Source organism: Notechis scutatus, chromosome 1 (genome assembly GCF_049901735.1).
Source record: "Notechis scutatus isolate UNSWTSFEM ecotype Mainland chromosome 1, rNotScu1.2, whole genome shotgun sequence".
NCBI lineage: Eukaryota > Metazoa > Chordata > Lepidosauria > Squamata > Elapidae > Notechis > Notechis scutatus.
The window spans coordinates 243742999-243766882 of record NC_142009.1 but is presented as its reverse complement, the minus strand read 5'-3'; the positions used below and the strand labels follow the sequence as shown (position 1 = coordinate 243766882).

At 35.5% G+C, this 23884-nt stretch overlaps 1 protein-coding gene across 11 annotated transcripts in view; it reads right to left on the bottom strand.

Moving 5' to 3' along the window:
- Nucleotides 1–23884, bottom strand: part of SOX6 (SRY-box transcription factor 6) — a 487451-nt gene that overhangs the window by 104359 nt on the left and 359208 nt on the right. For 6 of the 11 annotated variants that reach the window (XM_087950911.1, XM_087950910.1, XM_087950913.1 and 3 more), the window contains 2 exons: nucleotides 22296–22416; nucleotides 12137–12216 (listed from right to left, as the gene is read on the bottom strand). In XM_087950911.1, coding sequence (XP_087807037.1) covers nucleotides 12137–12216; nucleotides 22296–22416 — 201 coding nt within the window. Of the gene's footprint in view, nucleotides 1–12136; nucleotides 12217–22295; nucleotides 22420–23884 lie in introns of all 11 variants that reach the window. The other 5 variants (XM_087950909.1, XM_087950903.1, XM_087950904.1 and 2 more) reach the window with 1 other exon arrangement.

Genomic DNA, 23884 nt, shown 5'->3' with positions numbered 1-23884 from the left:
TTCATACTCCCAAAGTATTTTTTTAAAAAAATATTCCAATATTGTATTTCCTTATCTCAGTCTCACTTCCTATGTAAATGACCATGCCACCCAGTCTTTGAGGTTGTTTGTTTTAATTGGCAACTGGCATACCCCCTGCCTCTCATATGGCAACCTTTGCCGAATACAATTTCTACATTGGGTTGTGGTAGTCTATTTCTGACTGCTATACTATTGCACAGAATTTAACCACCTCCCTAAAAACTTTGCAATCTTGCTCATTTAATAGAAACCACACAGCCAGTTTGGGACAAGTCTCAGTAATTTGTGATTAGAGGAGAAACTAACTCCTTCCTCCAATGGTGACAGATAGGGTATTTCAGTTTCCGTATCTGAACATACAGATATGTGTTCTTGACAGGGTATATTACTGAGTTTTCTAGTCAATACTATTGAGGCCAAAGCGTCTAAGCATGCCGCTGTGAGTGCCTTCCTATATAAGGATGTAAGCATATGAAAAAAGTATTTCAGGATAGTGAAAGAGGGATACAGGTGAAATGTCGCATCTATACTTTTGCACATTGTGGTCAAAAATTCTATGCTTGGATTTTTCGTTTCCATTTCCTATACCTAACTGATATACTAGCTCTGATTGCTGCTGCTTTCTCCTTACAGATTTTTTTTTCTCCTGCTCTTTGCCCCCTCAATTTCTTCCCTAAATTTCTACTTTTTATCTAGCAAATCTTCAGAGGAACAGGTTACCCTCACAAGCACTGAATCTGTACTTCCTATCACTTTACTGTAGGTTAGATCACTAAATTTCCACTTACAACAAATTCAAATTTCAGGTCAAGTTCTGATAGAGTCTGAGGAGATAGAGATAGGCTTATGGTTTTACTTGCTGGCCAAAGTAACAGTGGAGTAAGAAAAACTGAAGAAGTTTCTTGGGTGAGAAGCAAAATGTTTTCAAGGGAAAAAAAAAAGGAAGTCCAGTCGCCTTTTGAAAAGCATCTTTGGGACAACTATGGCCTGGATGATTGAGAATCTCCATAGACTTTTTATTTTTGCTTTTTCTGGGATAGTAAGCATCCTGCTAATATAAACTGAGAAAATGAAATTAGATAACCTATCAGTTCAGTTGCAAATACAGAGGGAACTACGTTAATGTATATAAAATCTGATAGCATCAGAGACAAAATTTTTGTATTCATAATATACAGTATTTATCTATGTCTATAGCTATTTCTATAGCTATTGGCTCTAATTTGTAAGATAGCAACTGCTGTGGTATTTTTCACTAGAAGGTACTGAAGCCACCAGATAGGGGTATTATAAAAATCTGCTGGCTCTACTGATCAGGAGAAGTTTTATCACTCAGCTGGGGCATTTCTGGAAAAAAGAGCCATTCTAGCATCCCATTCAATTAACATATCATTAAAAAAAGGTTTTCCCCACTGAGGTTGCAGTGTCACTTGATAGGTAAACTTATTATATGTAAAGTGTAGCATTTGTGTGGCAGAGAAAATAAAGTATCAAGGGAAAGTGTGGTACACATTGTTTCTAAACTAGGCAATCAAACATGGTGTACAACTTTGACTTTTAAATAATTCCAACTTAGAAATCATTCAGTGACTTTACTTACAGAAAATGCATAGTGTAGTCATAATTCTACCCCTTTACATACAATAGATCTTATTCCAATATAAAGAAATTGAAATAGGAAAAACAAACATAATTCTTTAAAATCAAACTGTTAATCTATGTTTTTTGCCTTTGATTTTCAAAGTAATTCATGATTGACCTTTTTTATCCACCCAATGAATAGGTAGCTAAATATGGATAACAAAATATCATCTTCCAACTAGGTTTTGTTTCTTCTTCTGTGTCATTCAATTCAACAGGATATCAATGAGAATAAGAACATTAAACTTGTACTGGAATTCCACTAATCTTTTTCTGTAGTCTGTCAAAATCAGTATGGTTTTTTTTTTACTTAAAACCACATTTTTCCATTTTAACTATGATCATTACTTACATAAGCTATTCATTTATTAAGTTACTCTTATTTTGGATTTCTTCAGTAAATTAGCTTACTTGCATCTTTCCATCAAAAGCATCACTCAGGATAGATATCAGGGAAAAAAAGATTAAAATAACAAAGGCACAATAAAAATATTAAAATGTAACAAATAAAGACTCAAATGAAAACACTTTAGTGACTAATTAGCTAAAACACCCAAAGCCTGACTTAATAAACACATCTTTGCCAACGGAAAGACAGCCAAGCTAATCTGATTTCTCTTGGCAAGGATTTTCAATCTGGGAGAAGTTATTGAAAAGGCCTTCTTTCAAGTCACTATCAAATGTGTATCCAATGGTTGTGTGACAGAGGAAAGAATCTTTTCTGAGGAACTTAAAGCCCAGGCAGACTCACATGGGAATTTTTTTCCTCCCAAATACTTTGTTCCCAAGTTGCTTTATAAATCATAACCAGCACTTTTAATTGTGTCTAGAAATAGACGGGTGGCCACTGAGGTTGTTTCAACAAGAGAGTCAGTCACATGTTCTTTCTGTCTGTCTGGCTACAGCCTTCTGGATCAGCTGAATTTCCAAACATTTAAAAAAACAGTCCTATGCAAAATGCATTACAGTAGCCCAATGGAATGCAGCTAAGCTATGTATCACCAGGGCCAAATATAATATGTAAATGTACTATCTCCAGGAACAGATAAAATTGGCACATTGCCTGAGCTATGCAAACAGCCATTGCTAAAACCTGGGCATCCAAATTCAAGACTGAAGTACATCACAGCTGCCAACATGAATCTTTCGACTGGACAAGAGCACCTCTGTCTTGCCCTAATAAAACTTTCTTTACTTATCTTAATATTGGGAGGCTTACACAGGAGAAGGTTCTGCCTTAAATATAAATTTGAGGCAGAACCTCAAATCTGGAGAAAACAAATGAATTGGGAATCGTTGTTTTGACAGTAGTTTCTTCAATCTGTATGTGCCACTGAGATATCTGTATGTGCCACTGAGATACCTCAATGAACCAAGACCTTCTGACTTTTTCGTTTATAAACCAGTCATCCTGTTGTTACATATATACTGATGCTCTCATCTTATAATTAAACTCTTCCTTTTTCATTGCTTATTGAGGTGGATATTTCTTCCTGCAATAATTCTATACAGCCTAGATTTTCCTTGTGTGTTTACAGAATTTGTGATTTGGAGTTTAAATTTTCATGGCATTTATTTACTTACTTCAGGTTTAGATATTTAGTTGATTGCTTCAATTTTATGATTATAACTAGGGCAGAAAAGGTGTTCTGCATGTGCACCAATCCTTTCAGGGCTCTCTGCAATAATGACAACAAAATTATCTTAAAATGATCTGTGGGAACAGCTCTAATATAGCATGTGAAGATAACAGCTGAAAAACAAAAGGAAGAGAAAGCCAATGCAAGCTCTAAATGTATCCTTAGCTAAGATCTTTAAAATGTGGAAACTATTCTTTTGACGCAGGCTTCGATGACTCAAGCTCAAATTACTACATTCTGATCTTAATAAATGTTCCTGTATATGAACAGAATTACGGTAAATATTCTGCTTTGTATATGGCAGAAAACAATTTTTAATGCTCTTTTAGGTATGCTATTTTTGAAACTTCACATGCAAAACAGTTCACAAAGTCTGTAAGGCATCTGGCACAGAAATGTAAAAGAATGCTATGAAGGCAATTCCTCAGGGAGTTAATCTGGACATTCACTAGCAGGAGGAATGCTGGGTACAAGCAAAGACTTTCAGAGGTTTTAAAACTCACTGGACTGGACAAGGACTGGTGTGTCCTTGTACATGTTTTACATAGTTAAGAGTCTCTTCACTCTTTCTTAATTTTATAAATGCCTTGACACTCACATAATACTGGTTCCTTCACATCACGGACTACTCTACTCATGTAATCATGTTAAAGATAGTCGTTAATGTTACGATTATTTCATAAGCGATATCAGAGCCTTGGCATAATATGGATGCATAATGATGTCTGCAATCTTTTTCTGCTACAATTTTTTTTAAACATCATTGTTCACATTATACCCAATTAAATTTTCACTAATGAAAGGTTAGTAACAGAAGGCAATTTGTTTACTGCTGTATTTTGTAATACAGAAACACCCAAATTCCAACTGTTAGATTCAAAGCTAAGATCAGCATTAATTATCTTTCAATTTGCTAGTCTCTCAAACTTCTCAGAAGGAATTATCATATGTTATACATTGTCAGTGTCTTTGGGTTTGAAAGTGGTTTGTACTAGTAAGCTACTGTAGCCCCCTTTTCAGACAGGAGGAAAACAAAGTTTGCAGCATTCTCCTAACTGTCTAAAGCCAGCATAAATATTAAAATTCTAAACTTCTATTATTGCATTTTTATTACCATTATCATTCTTTTTATTTTATTTCTAACTTCAATTCATTATTTAAACTTCATTTTGTTTTGAGAATAAGTACATTTTAAGTCCAATAATTCCATCTAATAATCTTAAACTGGAAAAGGCCCAGTCTAGGATCTAGAATTACGCATAGTCACTCACAATTCCACTATTGTCCAGATCACATCTAGACAGGACATTCACGATTTCCACTTGAAGAATAATTGCTCATGTGGGAACATGGAAATGGAGTCCCTAAAAAGGTAAGTAATTTTCCACACAAGGTACTCATATTTATTGCAGGAAAATAGCCATGTGGGTTACTTAATCTACTGTATCCCTTCAGGCCCCATAGATTGGTATGAAACCATGCAGTCAGAAAATCTTAATTATGATGACTTAAAGCACTAATAGAGCAGAAAGGTAAGTTTCACACATATCCATTATTGTTTATCACATCAGGGATGAGCCTGAATAAATCCAAGCAACACATTAACATATTTTAACTAATTCTCTATGAAAATTGGCTTGATTCTATGAATGAGAGATAATTTAAAATTAACTCTGGTCAAATAAATTTGCTAAGCTGTTATTTGGAAGTGGCTTGTTTGGAAACCGAGCAGAATTTAAACCATATTTTGAGTTAAAAAGATTGCCTTAATGGAAAATGAAAATAAATTCTATCAATTAAATTCTATCTTTTTTCCAGCTTATTGTTTCATTTTTTCTGTAAGCCGCCCAGAGTCACTTGTGTTGAAGTAATTCCCCGTTAGGAGAATGAGCGCATACAGAGAGACGAATTTGAGAGAAGTGTTTGAATAATACACACACAGTACACAGATACACTGTACAGTAAATGTAGGTTTTTACTTCCAGAAAGGTTTTAGCAAAGTCCAAAATAAGCAATCCAAAAGTCATTCACAGGTAAAATCAGTCAGTTTTTCAATCCAGGGATAATCCAAATATCAAATTCCAGTGTCAAAAACAGTTCAGTATCATACTTACATTAAATCCAGTAATATCAGTCAATTAGAAGAAATGGAGCAATATTTTCCAACAGAAGGAAACAGAGATATACTCATACTCTCTTCTGAGACTCAGACTAAGACTAAACAACCCAGGTTTCTGGCTCCATCTTATGGCTGTTTGAGAAACCACACCCAATTGCATGCTCTTGCATTCCCTTAAAGATATAGTACTAAAATGTTTGTCCTGGTTTATATATTTCTAACCCAAATACCTGTTAGGTGACTTATATTCCTAACAACTTGCTTGTAGATGTGATGGAATCCGGATTCAGAGAATGGATGGGCTGCATTCCAGAGGAACGAGAGAACAAAGTTTTGCTTGGTTGGAAGGAAAAGAGTCCAGATAGCTCTTCCTTAGAACTTCTCAGAGTATATCTTTAATTATGCATTTTGCTTTAATTTGAAAATATTTCTGTCTGTAGGTGAGGAACAATAAAGACAACTGCTTAGAAAAAACTCAACATATCTCTCTTGGTTTTTGGAACCCAACAGAGATGTGTGGCTATATAAATTAGCTGGTAGCTGGCTGGCTGGCTGGCTGGCTGGCTGGCTGGCTGGCTGGCTGGCTGGCTGGCTGGCTGGCTGGCAGGAAGGAAGGAAGGAAGGAAGGAAGGAAGGAAGGAAGGAAGGAAGGAAGGAAGGAAGGAAGGAAGGAAGGAAGGAAGGAGAAACAAACTCAAGACTTAACTCAGGCTTATTCCAGCTTATTAACTTCTTTTTGACTGCACGAGTCAAAAAGAGGGCTGTGAAAATGTCCACATCCTGGACATAAATTGTTTCAACTTCTACCATCAAAACAATGCTATAGGGCACTGCACACCAGAACAACTAGACACAAGGACAGTTTTTTCCCAAATGCCATCACTCTGCTAAACAACTAATTTCCACAACACTGTCAAACTATTTAGTAAAACTGTATTACTATTATTCTTCTCATCCTTCCTATTACCTATCCCTTCCCACTTATGACTATAACCATGTTGCTTGTATCTTTACTTTTTATATAGTTTTGTTGCCTAGTATGATTTTATTGCTTATTAGTAACGTATGACTATCACTGTGTGTATCTTATGATTCTTGATGAATGTATTTTATTTTTTCTTTATGTACACTGAGAGCATATGCACCAAAGACAAATTCCTTGTGTGTCCAATCATACTTTGCCAGTAAAGAATTCTATTCTATTCTATTCTATTCTATTCTATTCTATTCTATTCTATTCTATTCTATTCTATTCTATTCTATTCTATTCTATTCTATTCTATTCTAATTCCAACACCTTTCTCCATCTTCTCCTACTCAAACACAGTTAGCTTGTACATTGATTCTGATCATTTCCACTGAAGTTAAGTGTACAAGTATAGAGGCAAGAAATATGCCCAAGTTACATCTGGAAAAAAAAAAACCACTGTGCTGATGGCCTTGAATAACCAGTCCCACCTCTAACTCTCACTGATGTGAATGATCTAAATCAAAGATAGACCCACTGAAGCCAAATGAAACTTAAGTGACTCACAGCTAAGTCACTTTCACCGGACTGAGTCCAAAGAGATTATCATTCAAAAATGAAATATTCTGCAAATTCTCTCTGAACTACACTGTACATTTCTGAAACAAATCTACTTGAAATTGTATTTGACTTGGACAGGCTTATTCAAGCAGACTGTCTTTTACAGTGGTAATCTTGGCAAAAATATTCACTTTAACAGAGATATGATAAGCAGGAGCATTTGGTTTAAAATAATAGAAAAATAGGCTCATCAGGGGGAGAGGTTGAGAAAGAGAAAAAGCGTACAAGGCAGAATGTTTCTATAAGGCTAATGAAGACAGAAACTGTGCCTGTAACAATATTAAGTTTATTTTCTCTAGTGATACGAAGAAGTGAGCAATCTGTCACTAATACTCTAAGTGAAATTACTTGTCTTGGTGGAATTCCCGCTGACAGTCAGTCACTCACAGCATTGACCTGAAAATCTACCTGCTGAAAAACAAATTGCAGTGTCAAACTTTGAAAAGGTAGGAAGCTGGTTTTAATTTTGATTGGTCTTACTTGAATCTTTTACGCAGTCTTCCCATCTCTTTTTCCGCTTTCTCCCCAAACCCCAATTCTTTACTGGATTGCAAATAAAAATAAAGGAAACCCCTGTTTAGCATTTGTGCAGGGCAATTATTATTGCTGGCTGCATCAGAGAAATGTTATGTCAGATAAAACTGTTAAAGTGTGTCTAAGCAACATTAAGAGTGGCAGGCCCGCCAGTGACTGACTGGGTGAGTGAACACATTACCCAGACAGCATTGTAGGAATTAATTTTCTTCAATAAAGTGATTTTTAAGGCTCATATATTTCACAATCTAAACATATGTCAGTGTTTCATAAACAAAATAAATGGATTAAAATAAAACATTACCAATATGCTGACACATGGAGATACTTTAATTAGGAATACTTAAGCTGTGTGATATCTAACGGCTGTATTTGCTGTGGTGAAGTGTGCCCCATTTCACAAAGCCACAAACAGGTAGGACCTATTTACACAATGAAAGGCTAGAGCCAAACTCAATTGCCTTTTCTCTAGGATAGCCTATTGCATAGCATTAACCCCAATAAAATTCGCTTTAAGCTCGCAGCAATATACAGGAAATGCCTAAAGAGACACGGCTCATATACCAACTTTTCCATGGGGTGGGGGGAGAGAGAGAGGAACAAATGAGATGCTGGTTCTTGAGAATAATATTTCTTCATAAAAGGCTACATTTAATGCCTTAGCTATTTAAAGGCCATATTTACATGACTGTCACATTACAGCGGCCTCTCTCCTGCACATTCTTCTCTACTTACTTTAAGGGCCTGCACGAAAATAGCTGAGGAAAGCAAATGTCAACCCTGTCCTGAAATTTATATGTGTGAGAGAATTAGAATAAGTAGAAATGTAATATATTGTTTACTGTACCGAATGCCCTCTGTTCTGTAAAGGTCAAAAGCATTGTAACCTTAGAGTTACAGTTTCTGATTGTTCCCAGGGTTAAATACATTATCAAAATTAATGGTTCAAACCCTCAACCTTCAGATATATATTCCTGCCTCCATCTGCCGAACTGATCAACTAAAAATAGCATTCTTTGGCCTTCATACCGCTAATATTGTACCCCTGAGGCAGGCGCTGCAATGCTTCAGCAATACTTTGGATCTGCACCCTGTGGTATAACAAAAGGTCGTTACGTTGTGCAAAGTGAAGAGCAGAGAAAAGCGAGAGGATAAAGAAGCCGGCAGGACAGGCTTTTGTGGCGGGTGTTGTTTAATTTCATTGATGATGAAAACTTTCAGCCTACAGCTGCAACCAGGGCTAAGAGTTGCCAAGGCTCATTAATGTTATACGTGATAAACTTTGAAGGACAAATTGCTCAGGAAGGCATCAGGGATAAAGGGGAAGTTATAGGCTGGTTTTACTCTTTCATCCTCCTCCCCTCTGCCTCTATGTACACTTCTAAAGAACATTTTGTTAGGACAACTTCAGTTAACATAATTGCCTCTTTTCTTTCTTTCCTTCTTCTTCTCCCCCCACCCATTTTATATACATGTATACACACCCACATCACTGCTTTTTTTTTTTTTTTTGCTTTGAGGGGTAGGAGAAAAAAACAATATACTAAAGCTCACTCTTTCTAAATCTAGGGAAGAACGGCTATCAGATTATTGCACTGGGTCATATAACTGAACCTTGTTATTGTATATTAATATGAATTAATTAGTTAATTCAAACACTGATGGGAGGAAGAGACAGTTTGTCAGCATGAGCCCAGATGTGATTCCTTGACACTGAAAGTAGTCACAGGTTGGTTAGAATTTGATCCACTTATTATTAATTCAAATTTAATGTTTATTCTTTTTTTTTCCAAATCCCTTTTCTTTTAAGGATTGAATGTCTGCACTTTTGAAGTCATGGTCTTGTAACAGTAATAAAATAATGAAAAAGATCAGCATGAGAAAGACAGGTACATTAGACTATGTACTTTTCAGTCTTTAATTCCTCATATTTAAAATGGATACATCACTAATTTTCTCTACAACTGTTGGTTCTGAGAAGCAGAGTGGACAAAAGTCTTTAAAAAGAGTAACTCTTCTGCTACTTTGACTGTCTCACATATTAGACAATAGCTTGTTGTGCCTCCTTTAATCAGGAATTGTACTCAACAGAATTCAATATGCTGTCACCCAGAATATGATCTAGATTTCACTAAAGGCCACATCAGGGTTGTGTTTGACCTGGGGGGGGGGCAAGTAAGCATGGCTGGGGTGGGCGTGGTCACCTCGACATCATTCGTGTTGGGGGCACCCCTCCCATGCTTCATTTTTCAGCTGTGATGACCTCCTCCAGCACTCTGCCAGTGAAAATGGAGCTTGGGAAGGCCACACACAGCGCTCCTGAGCTCCATTTTCAGTGGCAGTGCACTGCAGGAGGTCATCACAGAGTGTGCCCTCCCGAGCTCCATTTTTGCTGGCAGAGGCATCACAGACTGCTCTGTTGCTGTTTCCAGGGTGGTTCTATGGGCTAGATCTAAGCACTCCACGGGCCAGATCTGACCGGAGGCCTTGAATTTGACATCCCTGATTTAGATCATGCAATATTCTGGACAACTCATCTAATGAACTAATGAATTACAACTTGCTTACAGATAATAGTTTTCTGCATTACTCAGTAGACCACACATTTCTCTTCTTTAGGACATGGCAAAAGACTGCTTAACTTCAGTCACTGAAAAATCTTAGACTCTCCAGATATTTGGATTACAGTTCATAATCCCTTGCCTTTGGATATACTAAAATGGTTGGTAGATATAAAACACAAAATCTGGAAAGCACCAAGTTGTCTACTATGCTGAAAGACATTGTTATGTGTTCTAGGGGATGCTTTAGTAATACCTTTCAGAGCACCGAACCTTACATAGTTTTGAAAGAGCTATAGCTGTTAGGAAGAGTTCAATCCACAACCTCAGCAAATTCTTCAGAAAGAATAAACTGTGTTTGGGCCTGTGTGTGTTGCTTCAATTTTTCTTAGAGATACAATAGCGTCATAATGCAATACATGTTATGCAATTTCTATTGGGGGAGTGGAGTCTTTCAAAAGAAGAAAATAAGATATGATCAGCAATTCAAGTTTACCAAATCTTGGTAGTGTATCTCACAGAAATATATCTCAGGATTAAGAATCATTTTAAGAACAAGTTCTGTTAAAAGTTAGAAAGCATTGATGCATAAGAATGATTGTTCTTACAACTCAAGAGCAAGGATTCTCTAATCAAACTGAGACATTGAGACACCCATTATAAATATTAGATATACAGTAAATAAAAGCTGCCAGATTGAAATATGGCTTTTCTTAGACAACATTTCAATCTTACAAAAGTCCAATACTCTGAAAAGGAACAAGGTAATGTATCATGTATAATTTATATTAGTAGCAAAATATGATTTTAAAGATTCCTCTTAATCACAAAAGAATATGGCAACCCAGTAGACAACAGCTGTCCCTTTAGAGAAGGAATTCCATATCATGATCTCTTTCCCTTTAGCTGGAAACTGGAAAATTATATCTTTCTAATGCTGCCTCTCTTTTCTCAGATTCCATCCAATTCTGCACTAAAGTGATAATTGAGCAAATTTATCCATTCATTTATCAGGATTCTTAAAAAAATTCTGCAACCATTAAGGCTGGATTTCTTTTATGTTTAAAATATTCTGTAATCCAAACAAGCTGGCAAACAAGTAAATCTATTTTCCTCTAACTAAACTGCAACGTTTGCCACTACTAAACTAATACTACAATAATTTTGGTTGATAACAATTACAAGAGGCATTAGCTACAACATTTAAATAATCAAAAGGTAAACCTCTAACATGATTGCTAAACACACCTACTCTATAAGCTTTTGACTGCTACTTCATTATTTGACACTATTGTGCCTTTTCTTGGGGAATATTAAAAGGCTATATAATAAATTGGAATATAAATCATTTTCACACAACATTTAGTTCCCCCTATGACAAAAATAAATAAATGACCTAGCAAGGGACCAAACGCAGACTCCTGATGGCTGCTGGCATCCAACCAACTTAACGCATGGAAAGACTGAGATTCCATAAATACAGAAGCTGCAAGTCTACAGTTTAGGAAACAGTCATTACAAAGCCCAAAAGAAGGAGAAATTGACATTTTTCAGACACCCACAATGAGGAGCAAAAGCTAAACTGGCTACATCTGGAAAAAGCTTAAGAGAAATAAAATATTTCAAACCTAAATTCCACTAAGAGTTACTTGATTCTTCCATCCTCTCTACATACATACCCAGCACAATTTAAGTACTTTTGAAACACCTTTAAGTTGAAGAAAAGATTTTAAGGACTGCTTAATTCTCCCACCAAATCAAGGGACTTAAAAGCACTTAAGCATAGATTGGATTATTGTGCCAGAAATTATTAAGCAATTGATAAAAATACAAAGTTGGCTGCATTTCCCAGCATCAAGCTTGACACATGCTGCTCTGTTTGCAGCATATTTAGTACATAAGGTGTTAATCCTTCTGGAGCTGTGCTTAAAAAATTACTTAACATTCAAGCCATTACTTAGCATACAGCTGGTTAGCAGTTTTCCACTAAAGTACTGGCTTTGAGCCCACATATTTTTATTTTGGCACATACCTGGAGCTGTAAAGGGCTGAGTCCAGAAGCAGCAGCAGCTGCCATTGTTGATGGAATGAACTGCACAGGATAGTTATCACCTGTCAAGGAGAACAATGCACACAGGTTTAGACAATGAGCAGAGAATAGCAGCATGCAAGTACAAACAGGGCCTGAGCTCCACAACACCGCTTTAAGCCTAAACATCTGCAAAAACAAAAGGGGATTGTTGGGCATAGACTTGCACCTCTGCCTTGAAAGTTCTGCTCAATAGATCGCTAGTAGGCAAACTGGCAAAACATAAATGCAATGCTGAGACCTAAGCATGCTTACACTTATTAAACCTCACATAGCAAGCACTGAAAAATAATAAATTTTTCAAATGATTCTTGACACAAAGCAATGCACAAAGGCCCAGTCTTGCAACTTGGAAGCATCAATTCCATTTAAAACTTCATTAGCTGCACTTATTTGGACTAACAGATCAGTTAGAAGATGTTACCTGTTTTCAATAAATTATTAAATTATTAATATTCTTCTAAGGAATATTATTTGGATCTTTTCAACTTATCTCTTTCCTGGTGGTATGCATGAACTTCAGTTCTGGGCATTATGGCATAATTTTGTCTGATGGTGCTATGGTTCACACACACATTTAGAAAAACACAGACAAATCATTTTTAAAGTATAGGTAGTTCCTATGTAAACAGCCATTCTCAGTGGCTGGATTTTTTTTTTTTGACATATTATTCTTTTTGTTATATTCCTGTATAAAGGCAAAACATGTTCATGCTTCAAAGCAAAACATCTAAAATTTAAGTGATACTTGGAATTGATACATTCAACAATACAATAAATCCTGGCTTGTAAATCTCATTTTCTCCATATTTCACTGGGAGTGATCACATAGAAAATCAAGTCATAGGGAATAGGTTCATTTTCTGGAATCCTCACTATTACAGATTTGGTTAAAATTTTAGAAATCACAGGATGTGAGCAATATTTCTCTCAAACAGGCCTCCCATGTTGATTTTCTTGACTTCTTACCTCTGATTTCCTACCAGTTACTCTTCTCCCACAAGTTAAACTCTCTTATCTTGGAAACTGAAAGAAGCAGGTCACTCTCAATTACACAAAATATCATTTTTCAGCAGGTCAAATTGCTGCTTCTGCTCCTCTATCCTCTAGACAAAAGGGTATTGTTTTGGGTTTACCTTGTGCCAAGCCAAAAGAGGATCGCCTATCCTGCCCTCCCATCAATGAAAGGATATTGCTGTAGGCCAGTGAAACTCTTAACTCTATTAATGTAGATGTTGGAACTGGACTGTCAGATCTGTTCATAATAATATCCTCTGTTATTACATTCTTCAAAATCTTTCTTTGGTTATCAACTGCAACACTGTTACATTGATTGTCCCATTCTCTGGTTGTATGTTAGATATATGGATTATTTATCTCCAAGTATTTAGTGTTCAATAGTGCTGTAATTTCAAAGTATTATGATGGAGTTGCTCATAAAATAAGAAATGTCTAGGAGTCTGTAGCCTGTTTGAACACAATTACGTAATATACTTTCACATTATAACTATGACCTGTATCACTCCACTAAAGCTGGAAGTGGAAAGAGGGGTAGAAAATGAAAAGAGTAAGTATATAATATATACTTACATATTATAACCGTGCTTCAACAATGCTTTCTCATTTAAAATCAGTGTTACAAATTATCTCCAGGCTATATTTTATTAAGCTATTCCTCTTCCATTTTTAAAAGTTTTATAATAATATAATATACTTGTTTTGCCTAAACTTTTTTCACATTACCCACAGAATTAACAACATAGGTGTGGTATAGAAGATTTAAGATAATGCAATTTAGGAATGGCAAATTCCCCCATGCATATACATCAAGTTCTCAACCCCAGCTCAATTCTCAACTATACCATAAATTCCCCGAAGCAATAAAACAGTAAAGAAAATACTCTCTCTTCGGCTTACCATCCAAAGAGCAGCCAGTCTTCAGACAAGCTCAGTGTAAATGTTAAGTTGCTTTCACTTTTTAAACAAATGGTGAGGTTCTAATCCACAAGGTCTCTCTGCATCATATCCATAATACCTCATCAGATCATTGAGCACAGTATGTGCTTATACACAGTCCACTAACAATTGGCTTCTGATTGCATACAGAGCGCATTGCTACAATGGCTTTCCTAACCTACATTGTGCTGGTGTCCTATGGAGTTTATAACATTCATAAAATCTAATCTTATTCCCCCTTTTCTATGAGGTTGATTTTTGTCTGCAGCAGATTTTTTTTAAAAAAAGAAACTAAACCAAATTGTTTGTTCATGGTATAAAACCCTTGTCTTTTTACGATTAGATCATTCTGCTTATCTTCTTTGAAAACTAAACAATATTTTCTGAATATAAAGTATCCTCATCAAAAGTTAAATAATGTTTCTTTGGCAATAAGCATTTTAAAAAAGAAACTGTCATGAAAATGTTGAATTAAATTTCCATTGCTTTAAACAGGAAAACAATAAGCATTTAAATCTACACAGGGAGTGCATTACCAAACATTTCCAAGGCAATCTTTCTTTAAATATAATGAATAATTCATTCCCTTTCCATACAATTCTCTCTTCTCTCACTCTCTTTTTGTAACTTCAATATCACTTGCTTTATTTGTATTAATACATACTAAAGCATTTCCTATTGTGTGTGTGTGTGTGTGTGTGTGTGTGTATCTTCTCCTTGTTGGCATTACTTTTTCACAGCTGTCATGCTTCCAAGGTTTGAAGTAGTTTGGAGTATGTCTGCGTGAAAATGTATGTTATTAGGGTCTCTGCCATAGCTGATAGTGTTCTTTGGCTCACCTGTCATAGTTTTGCCTTGTGCCAATGGCAGCTTAATTTCATTACTCTGTGTATCTTCCACTCCTCCCCAACCTTTTAAGCAGAAAATTAGCCTTTCTAAGATTAAAGCTGAGCATTCTAAAATAAGCAGTTTATGGCTTCATATAATCCTACTGCATTATATAATAGCATTATTTGGAGAACGAAGCACGACACTTCATACCAATGGAATGTTTTGCTCACAATAGTAAAACTAAAGCAGGTACATGATTTTTGGACGAAGGGGCTAACAACAAAGGAGGTGGGGAATTAAAAAATAGAAGATGCATATTTTTTTCCCCTGACAAAAATAATTGATCAATTTGTTTCTTGGTAGCTTTTTTAACAATCCATCACTCAACATGTTATAGCAATATTATTTTCAATTTTGTTTTTAGATTTGGAACGCTTTGGTGAGGATCTATTCTTCTTTAATTTTATAAAGGCAGACAAAACAAGTCAGAACAAGTTCATTGTATGTATAGATATATGCTAGCCTTGATTAGTGGGAGAATGGTTGAAAAGAGACAACAAAAGAAACCTTTCACCCTTCATTCTTTATTTTACAAACTAGTCTTCTAAGCTTATCTGTTGATTATATATTGCCTTTTTATTGTGTTCATATACATTAGTAGCTCTAAGATCCAAAATGATGCATCAACTTATGTTTTACTTGTCAGTATACACAATACTTCTTAAAAAGATGGAGGCAGCGAAAGTGTTCAGTCCTTTGATCTGAATTCCAAACAAACAGTGTTTCTTTGTTTTCTTCCAGTGTCTCAAAATCTGTATGCAGTTCAAAACTTTCAAGAACACTTTTCAAAAGTTGTATACTTCCATAGTTTAGTCACTGTGTCATCTATAGCAATGACTCTTAACCGTAGCCATTTTAAGATGTGTGGACTTCAACTCCCAGAATACCCCAGCAGTGCTGCCTGGGGAATTCTGGTAGGAAGTCCACATATCTTAAAATGGCTACAGTTGAGAAACACGGATCTACAGATTATCTCGTAACATAATTAATCTCAACTAAATCTTTTTTGTTAGATATTTTCTAAGGAAATGAAGCTATATTACTGCAAAGAGAGTCCTAATAGTATAAGTAGTTTACAAATCCAAAATCCTGCATAAAACAACACAAGTTTACAAATATGACCCAGACTGTGATTTTAGACTATAAAAAACTCTGAACTCCTTTGACAGCTCTTTTATTAGTACAGGTAGTCCTCAATTCATGTCCACCATCAGGACCAGAATTTCCACTGCTAAGCAAAGTGGTTATTAAGTAAGTCACACCCAATTTTACTACTTGTTCTGCCACTATTGTTAAGCAAATCATTGTAATTGTTAAATGAATTGTGAGATCAATAAACTTCCATTGAGGAAGTTTGCTTATTAGAAGCTAGCTGGGAAGGCTGCAAATGGCCAACACATGATCTCAGGAGGCTGCATTCATCATAAATACATGCCAGATGACAAGTGGTGAGATTTTGAGCACAAGATCATGGGTATAATGTGATGGCTGATAATGCAAGGAATGGTGGTAATTCACATTTTTCGGTTGCTAAATGAATAGATGTAAGTCAAAGATTACTTGTTTGATCTATCTTAAATTTCTAGCTAAAAAGAAAGATTCACTGGGCATTGCTTTTAGAAATGGTAACATGAAATAATTTGCTTATAGCTCATTCAATATAATTTAATAAGGTTACAATTTATGTAATGTAATTTTAGCCAAATAGAGTATTATCTTTGGATTATCATCAGGATCAATTCTTGATGAATTACTGAAATAGGTTGAAAAAGAATCCTTTGCCACAAATAGCCACTGGATTCAAATTCCAAACCACCCTCCCAGAGTTTTTGAGACTTACAAAGATGCTTAAAGTTTATAGATGAAGTCCTATTGGAAAGAAGTCTTTTAAAAAACAGTTGACAACTATGTAAGATACATTAATAATACTCTCTCCATATTACAAATAGGAAAGATAGATAAAAAGATTTAGATAGCCCCTAAAATAATATTTATATGACTGTTCTAATTGGGAATTGCAGTAAAAAGCTTTTCAGGATCAACCATCAAGAGTAAAGGAACAAACAATAAAGAAATGTACCAAAAGATTAGCAATTGCTAAAGCAATGATGAAGACCTTGGGGGAAAAAATGTATAGTATGACATGTCTATATCTACAAAGATCAAAATAGTGTAGGCAATGGTATTTCCTGTGACACCTCATGGAACTGAAAATCAGACTTTGAAGAAGTTGGATAGGAAGCCTATTTTCAAATTTGGTGTTGGAAAAAACTCCACGAACATCCAAGAAAACAAAAATGAATCATCAAAAAAATCAATCTAGAGTTCTGATTTGAGGCACAAATTATCACTCTGAAATTAACATATTTTGGGCATATGCAGGGGTAGGTTTCTACCAGTTCGCACCTATTTGCTAGAACTGGTTGTTAACATTCTAAGTAGTTCGGAGAACCGGTTGCTAGAAGAAATTACTGGCCTAATCCTGTAAGGAAGGCAGGAAGGAAACATTCTGGTGTTGCTTACAGAAATTGCCTCTCCGTTAACCCTTATTACATTCTTGGCAGGACTAGACTTCCTGTCTCAGGAACCTCTCTGGAGTTTCCTTTCCCTCTTTTGATGGTACTTTGCTTGTGTGGAGTGACCATTCAAAGTTACAATGGCACTGAAGAAAAGTGACTTATGACCATTTTTCACACTTACAACTGTTGCAGCATCCACACAATCATGAGAGGCCAGGTGAGGAGATGCGTGCCTCGATGTGAGTGATATTGAGTTGGTCACACCCAGCCAATAACATTTAATGGATAGGTGATTAATGAATATATAGCCACGTCCACCCAGTCACATGACCACCAAGCCATGCCCATCAACTAACCCACACCCACAGAACCGGTTGTTAAAAAATTTGAATCCCACCCCTGGGCATATGTGTTATCATATTTGTTATGTGAACACCTAGCTCTCTTTCTGATGCTAGGAAAGAGGGAAGGAAAGAGAAGAGGAGGAAAACCAACAGTAAGGTGCATAGACACAGCTACAGTAGTTATGGATACCCTGTTAGAAGAACTAAAAAAAAACCATGTGAAGGGATCATCATGAAGAAAATCAACTTAAGTAATTGCTAAGAGTCACTGCTAATTTGATAGCACATAATCAATTTATAAATAATTAAACAGACCAATCTGACCACAAATTATCTTGTTGTGAGGTATTTACTATATTCTATTACAATTAGCATATTATAGCATGACATGGCATGTATCAGAGCTAGGTTGGTAGTAAAGTCACATGGATCATATAGACCGCCTCTTTCTTTTTAAGTCTACTTAGGATTACTGTGCTGACTGATATTTGAATTAGGAATCCTCTAGCATACCAGTCACTTACAATTAGATCTGCTCTCATATTTTATACTCTTAACATGATGCCTATACTTGACTAAATTAACAGTAAACTGTTATGGATTAGCATTGACCAAAGAGGTCATACCATTCACTTTATAGCTTTTACTATGCTATAAAAGAGTCATATTATCCAATAAGCAATAGCTTGACTTGCTCAGTTAAATGTTGGCTTTGTAGCAGCTCTACATTATATATCTCATTTAAATAAAATGTCTCTATCAGTGAAAATTGGAAAAGTGTCAAATGGACATGGAAAATTGAAAAACTGTCAAATGCACATGGATCAAAAGACACAACAGTAATTTAAGTTATACAATAATTTAACATTTTAATACAATATACGCCATGAATACACAAATTGATTTATGAGGCTGAGATTTTTCAATTAGCAATTGCTACCTTGAAAACTATATTGTATCATACTGAGTAATATGGTAACAAAGTTTTCAAAATCTGTTTTTACTTACAAGATTGATATATATAAGCTTGGGGTTCCAAAATATCTTTTATCTATCTCATATAGGAGAAGGGATGGACATATTTGATCCCAAATACTTCTAAATTTAAATAAAGGATTATATAGCAGATTTTGAGACACAGAGCACTGAATGACCAACCAATCAATATTTTCAATATTTTACTTTACAGATTGGTTGGGACTACAACTCTCAACTTCAAGGGAATACTAGGAGTTGTTGTCTTAGCATATCTGGAAATTTGAATTGATCTGAATTGGAGCAAAGTACTGGGTGCAATAGTGTGACTCATCTAAATAGGGAATATAACATGCAATTGTTATCTTGGTATTAACAAATGAAACTGAGTTATCCAGACTTCTGGTTGCAGCGCTGCGGCAGGGTGGGGAGAGAAGAGCAAGCTCTGCTCTCTCATCCCCAATCTGAGCATTTGGAGGCCCCAGTGAGGGGCACGTAGACCCTGGAGGGGAAAACGAAGGTGTGAGGAAGCCCGAGGAGAAGTTTGACAGCGGCGGCTGTTGACAGCTTTGAGGGAGACCCCATTTGCTCCGACATATGAGTGATCGGCCACCTCGATGGCAGACCGAAGTCGCAGCGCTTTAGCCCAATGAGGAAGATACCAGAGCACGAACAGCGTTTTTGGCATCAATTGACGGATTGAACTTGGAATGAAGGAGGTGGAAAGTGAAAGTCGAGGAGAGAAACGGCAGAGAGAGATGGCAGAACTGTGAGTCTTAAATAAGAGGACGGAAGTCCGAAGGGAAATGGCGATCCAGCAGTGAAAGCAAGGAACTCTTAAGACAGAGATCAAAGCCAATTTAGTTGATTAAAGATTGACTGGTGTTTTGGACTTGTTCTGAAAAATTTGGAGTTGATTTAGACTGATTATCTAGGAATTTGGAGTTTAACCTGATGGATCTGTGACTTGTAAAAGAAGAAGAACAGTGGAAAAAAAGTAAGAGACAGGACTAAACCCGAGAACGGAAGTGACATTTTGATATTATACAGAGAGAAGAGAAGCTGATGTAACAGACCGTGACTAAACAAAATGTGAATGGACAAGGAAAGGAAAGTGATTGAATATTACTGGACTTCTTTTCATAGAATATAATTAATGAAATAACATTTTGATTAAGGTTTGATTGAATTTATTAAGAATTTAAAAGTTTAAATTATATGAAACTGTGAAAACTGGTGAAATACTATTTTGATGATTATTGATTGATTGATTACTAACAACTAATGAAATAAGTAAGGTCATATATATAAGAAGTGGAATATAGAATTGTTTAAAGGAAACAAAACTTTACAGTTAAAGATAAAGAATACAGTTGATATACCATAATATAGTAATATAAAACAGTTGTATAAGAACAATTTACAGCAAGTATATTTTAGGATATTATATTATACTCTTTCTCTCTTTTTTCTCTCATTTTGATATTATCCTTCCTGTCATCCCTTTAGCTCTCTCCCTTCTTTATCTTCTTTAATTTTGGTGATTCAGTTAGTTTCAGATTCTATAAAAGATTGAATAAAATCTGAATAATTTAGAATATCATAAGTGGGAAAAGATATTTATATTCTAAGGGAAACTATTGAATAAAACTAATAATAAAAGAAAAATTAAACAGTGAATGGTAAAGTGGGAAGATATCTACAATAAAGTTAGGAATATGACCAGTACTGCAACAGCAAACCTGAAAGGGGAAAAACCGATGTCTGGTTCATCAATGTCTATTGCATCTCCAGTGGGCCAAAAAACAATAGAAGGAATGTTGAATACGGAAAAGATGAGCAACGCGGCCAACATGCAGACAATGCAAGCAACATTAACAGCTATTCAGGAAACAATGCTTAAAATGCAGGAGACAATGGTTAATAACCATACAGATATGAAGATGGAAATGGGAGAAATAAAGGGTAAGATTCAAAATTTAGAGGAGAAGATGGGAACGATCCAAAAGACACATCCAAAAAATATTATGTGGATGTTCATCTTTGTTGAATTAACAAATATTTCCCTCAACACTGTCTGCATTACTATTACTATTAATCCTCCCATCCTTCCTTTCACCTATCTCCTCCCACTCATAACTATATGACTGTAACCTTGTTGCCTGCATCCTTATGATTTTTATTGACTGTTTCCTAGTATGATTTGATTGCTTATTGTACCCTACGACTATTATGAAGTGTTGTACCTTATGATTCTTGACTCTTGTCGAATGTATCTTTTCTTTTATGTACACTAAGAGCATTTGCACCAAGACAAATTCCTTGTGTGTCCAATCACACTTGGCCAATAAAGAATTATATTCTATTCTATTACCATATATACCAACAGTTTAGAAAATAATAGATTTAAAGCCTGTTTACAGGAAGACTCTGAAAGTAGCTTCAAACCATTATATCCCTAATTGAATTCCCCAGGAGCCTGGTAAACTCAAAGGAATAAAGAAAGAAATCATACCATTTGCTAAACCATCTCTAAGCATTTCTCACTGTGAAGTTCCCTGACCTGTTACAAGCTTGAATTGATTATTGCAACTGAACTGCTGAACCTCTATTATTTAGATGAAAATCATATAAAATGCTGCCCAGTTGCAATAAACAAATTAAATCATACCTGCCTTCACTTGTTATCTCTAATTATAAAGAAGACTTGCACAAAAGAGTAAAATGTGTACATGCTGATGAAAAAGGGCTGAAGAAAAGGGATATGTAATTTTCCTATAAGAAGTGGGTTACTCTTAACATGCAAATTGGCATGGAAATGGCTCAATAAATTCAAAAGAAAGTAGATTGTGATATACAGAAATAAAAGAAATATGGTTGTGCACAGTCAATTATCTCATGTCTCTAGTTAAACAGATCTGGACTTGCAAAAATTGCATGTTCCCCACCTCCATGATATCCTTTTATTTGTATAAACACAACACAAGTGAAGTCAATCATAGAATCATATCTTACATCCCCTCATCTCCGTCATTTTTATTTTAACTTCTTAAATGTAATTTTTATTTATTTACTCATTCATTCATTTATGTTTGTTTTCTAACCACCCATCTCTCTCAGAGATAGTGTCTGGGCAGTATACAATGTATAATCAATAAAATTAACATTAAAATCAGAATTAATTTAAGATTTAAAATTATAAAAATAACATCATAAAATTTCAAAAGGTGAAAAATTCCAAGATGGGGAGGTTAGCAATTGCTAATACAGGTTAGGGTTAGGACCCTTCTCATGGGACCAACCATACCCACAGTTGTGTAGGCCTCTGTGTCCCCCATGCAAAACTGACCAGCCAAGTTTTGGGCCCTTTGCAGAAGGCCAAGATATATAAATAGCTGTATATGCTCAGCAACTTACCGGGTTTATAAGTTATTCCTGGGGGGAAAAGGAATCCCTGCTGGGCTGCTGCAGCTGCTGCCAATGTCCGCTGGTCGTGTGGAAAAATTGGGATCATGAGAGGAGGAATATGACCCTGAACCTGCTAAACAGAAGAGAGTATCTGATCAGAAATTGCACCAAACCGTCTTAACAAATCTCTCATTATCAAAAATAATTTACCAAGTCCCACTGAACCTTTTCGTTATCATAATTTCACAAGAGACATTCCATTAGAACCCATGGGATCAATGTGCTATATTCACTATCCTTACAGTTCTTGCTTTGGAAAATATCCATGATTTAAAATTAAAACAACATGCCTTTTAATCGAAAAGGAATTATTTGTCATATGTACCTCATTATAACATATAAGCCATTTTATGGGTGTAATCGTTACCATAGTATCTGATAATAACAGTATTTTCAAATACATTCCACTATTTTAAATTTCATTTGACATTCATTGACGCATTGAAAAGCAACAATTAAACATTCAAGTAAAACAACCTGTGAAAAGAGTTTTATTTTTGTTAGACCAGGCATTTGACAATGACCTAGCAAAAGTTGATGCAAATGTTCCTTTGAAAAGTTCAGTTTTAGTTCCTGAAATCCTTAATTTATGGTTTCTTTATCGCAAAAGAACTGGAAGTATTCCAGATGAATACTTGAGAGGGGGGAGACCTTGAAAAACTGGGAAATCATATTCAGAAATAATATAATAATATAATGATTTTAATTAAAATTACCAGTAATCTCAACCCAAAAGGATCCCTATGGATAAAAACAGGAAGTATAGAAATTATTTTATAACCAGAAAAAGATGTATACCTTGCCTTGTTCCAAATGAATGGCAACAAACTCCATTAAAAAGTCAAAATGAACTTCAAGCACTTTTTTTTTAATTCCAAAAATAAAAAATCTATATGCTGACCTATGACACTGTTTAAATACTGTCAGATTTTCTTGTCATATCCATGTTCCTCTCCCACTCCCTGATGCAGACCAGAAAGGCTACTGTGTGTAGACTTCTAAGAGAGTTAATTTACCAACAACTCTTCTCTGGGGAAAAGCCCTAAGATGTAGGTTAATAAAGGTCAAGAAAAAAATATAAACACTTTATAGTATTTTTCAGACTCCATTTCTCAGGAAAATCAACTTATAATAAAAAAAAATCTTTGTGCAATTACTGCCATAGCAATGGGGCGTGAAAGAAAGTAGCTTTGAGCAGCCATTCCTTTTATTTCAGCTGAGGTAAGCCTGCTTCTCGAGCAGCACTTGTAATATGGTTAAATTGAAGTTGATCCTCCAGTGTCCAGTATCAACATTCAATAATACGACTAGCTTTATTCATTCGTCCTGGGTCTCTGAATAACTAAGAATCAAATACAATTTGTACTAGAAAAAACTATAGCTTCTTGTAAGAATGGGATACAGCAATTTTTATAATCACCCCTGAGTACTTTCAGCATGGTACTGGATCAGTTGGATGTAGGCTACTCTTGCAACACACGGCAACTAGATAACACAATCAAATAAAATATCCATCTTGAGTATTAGGAAACAAGCAA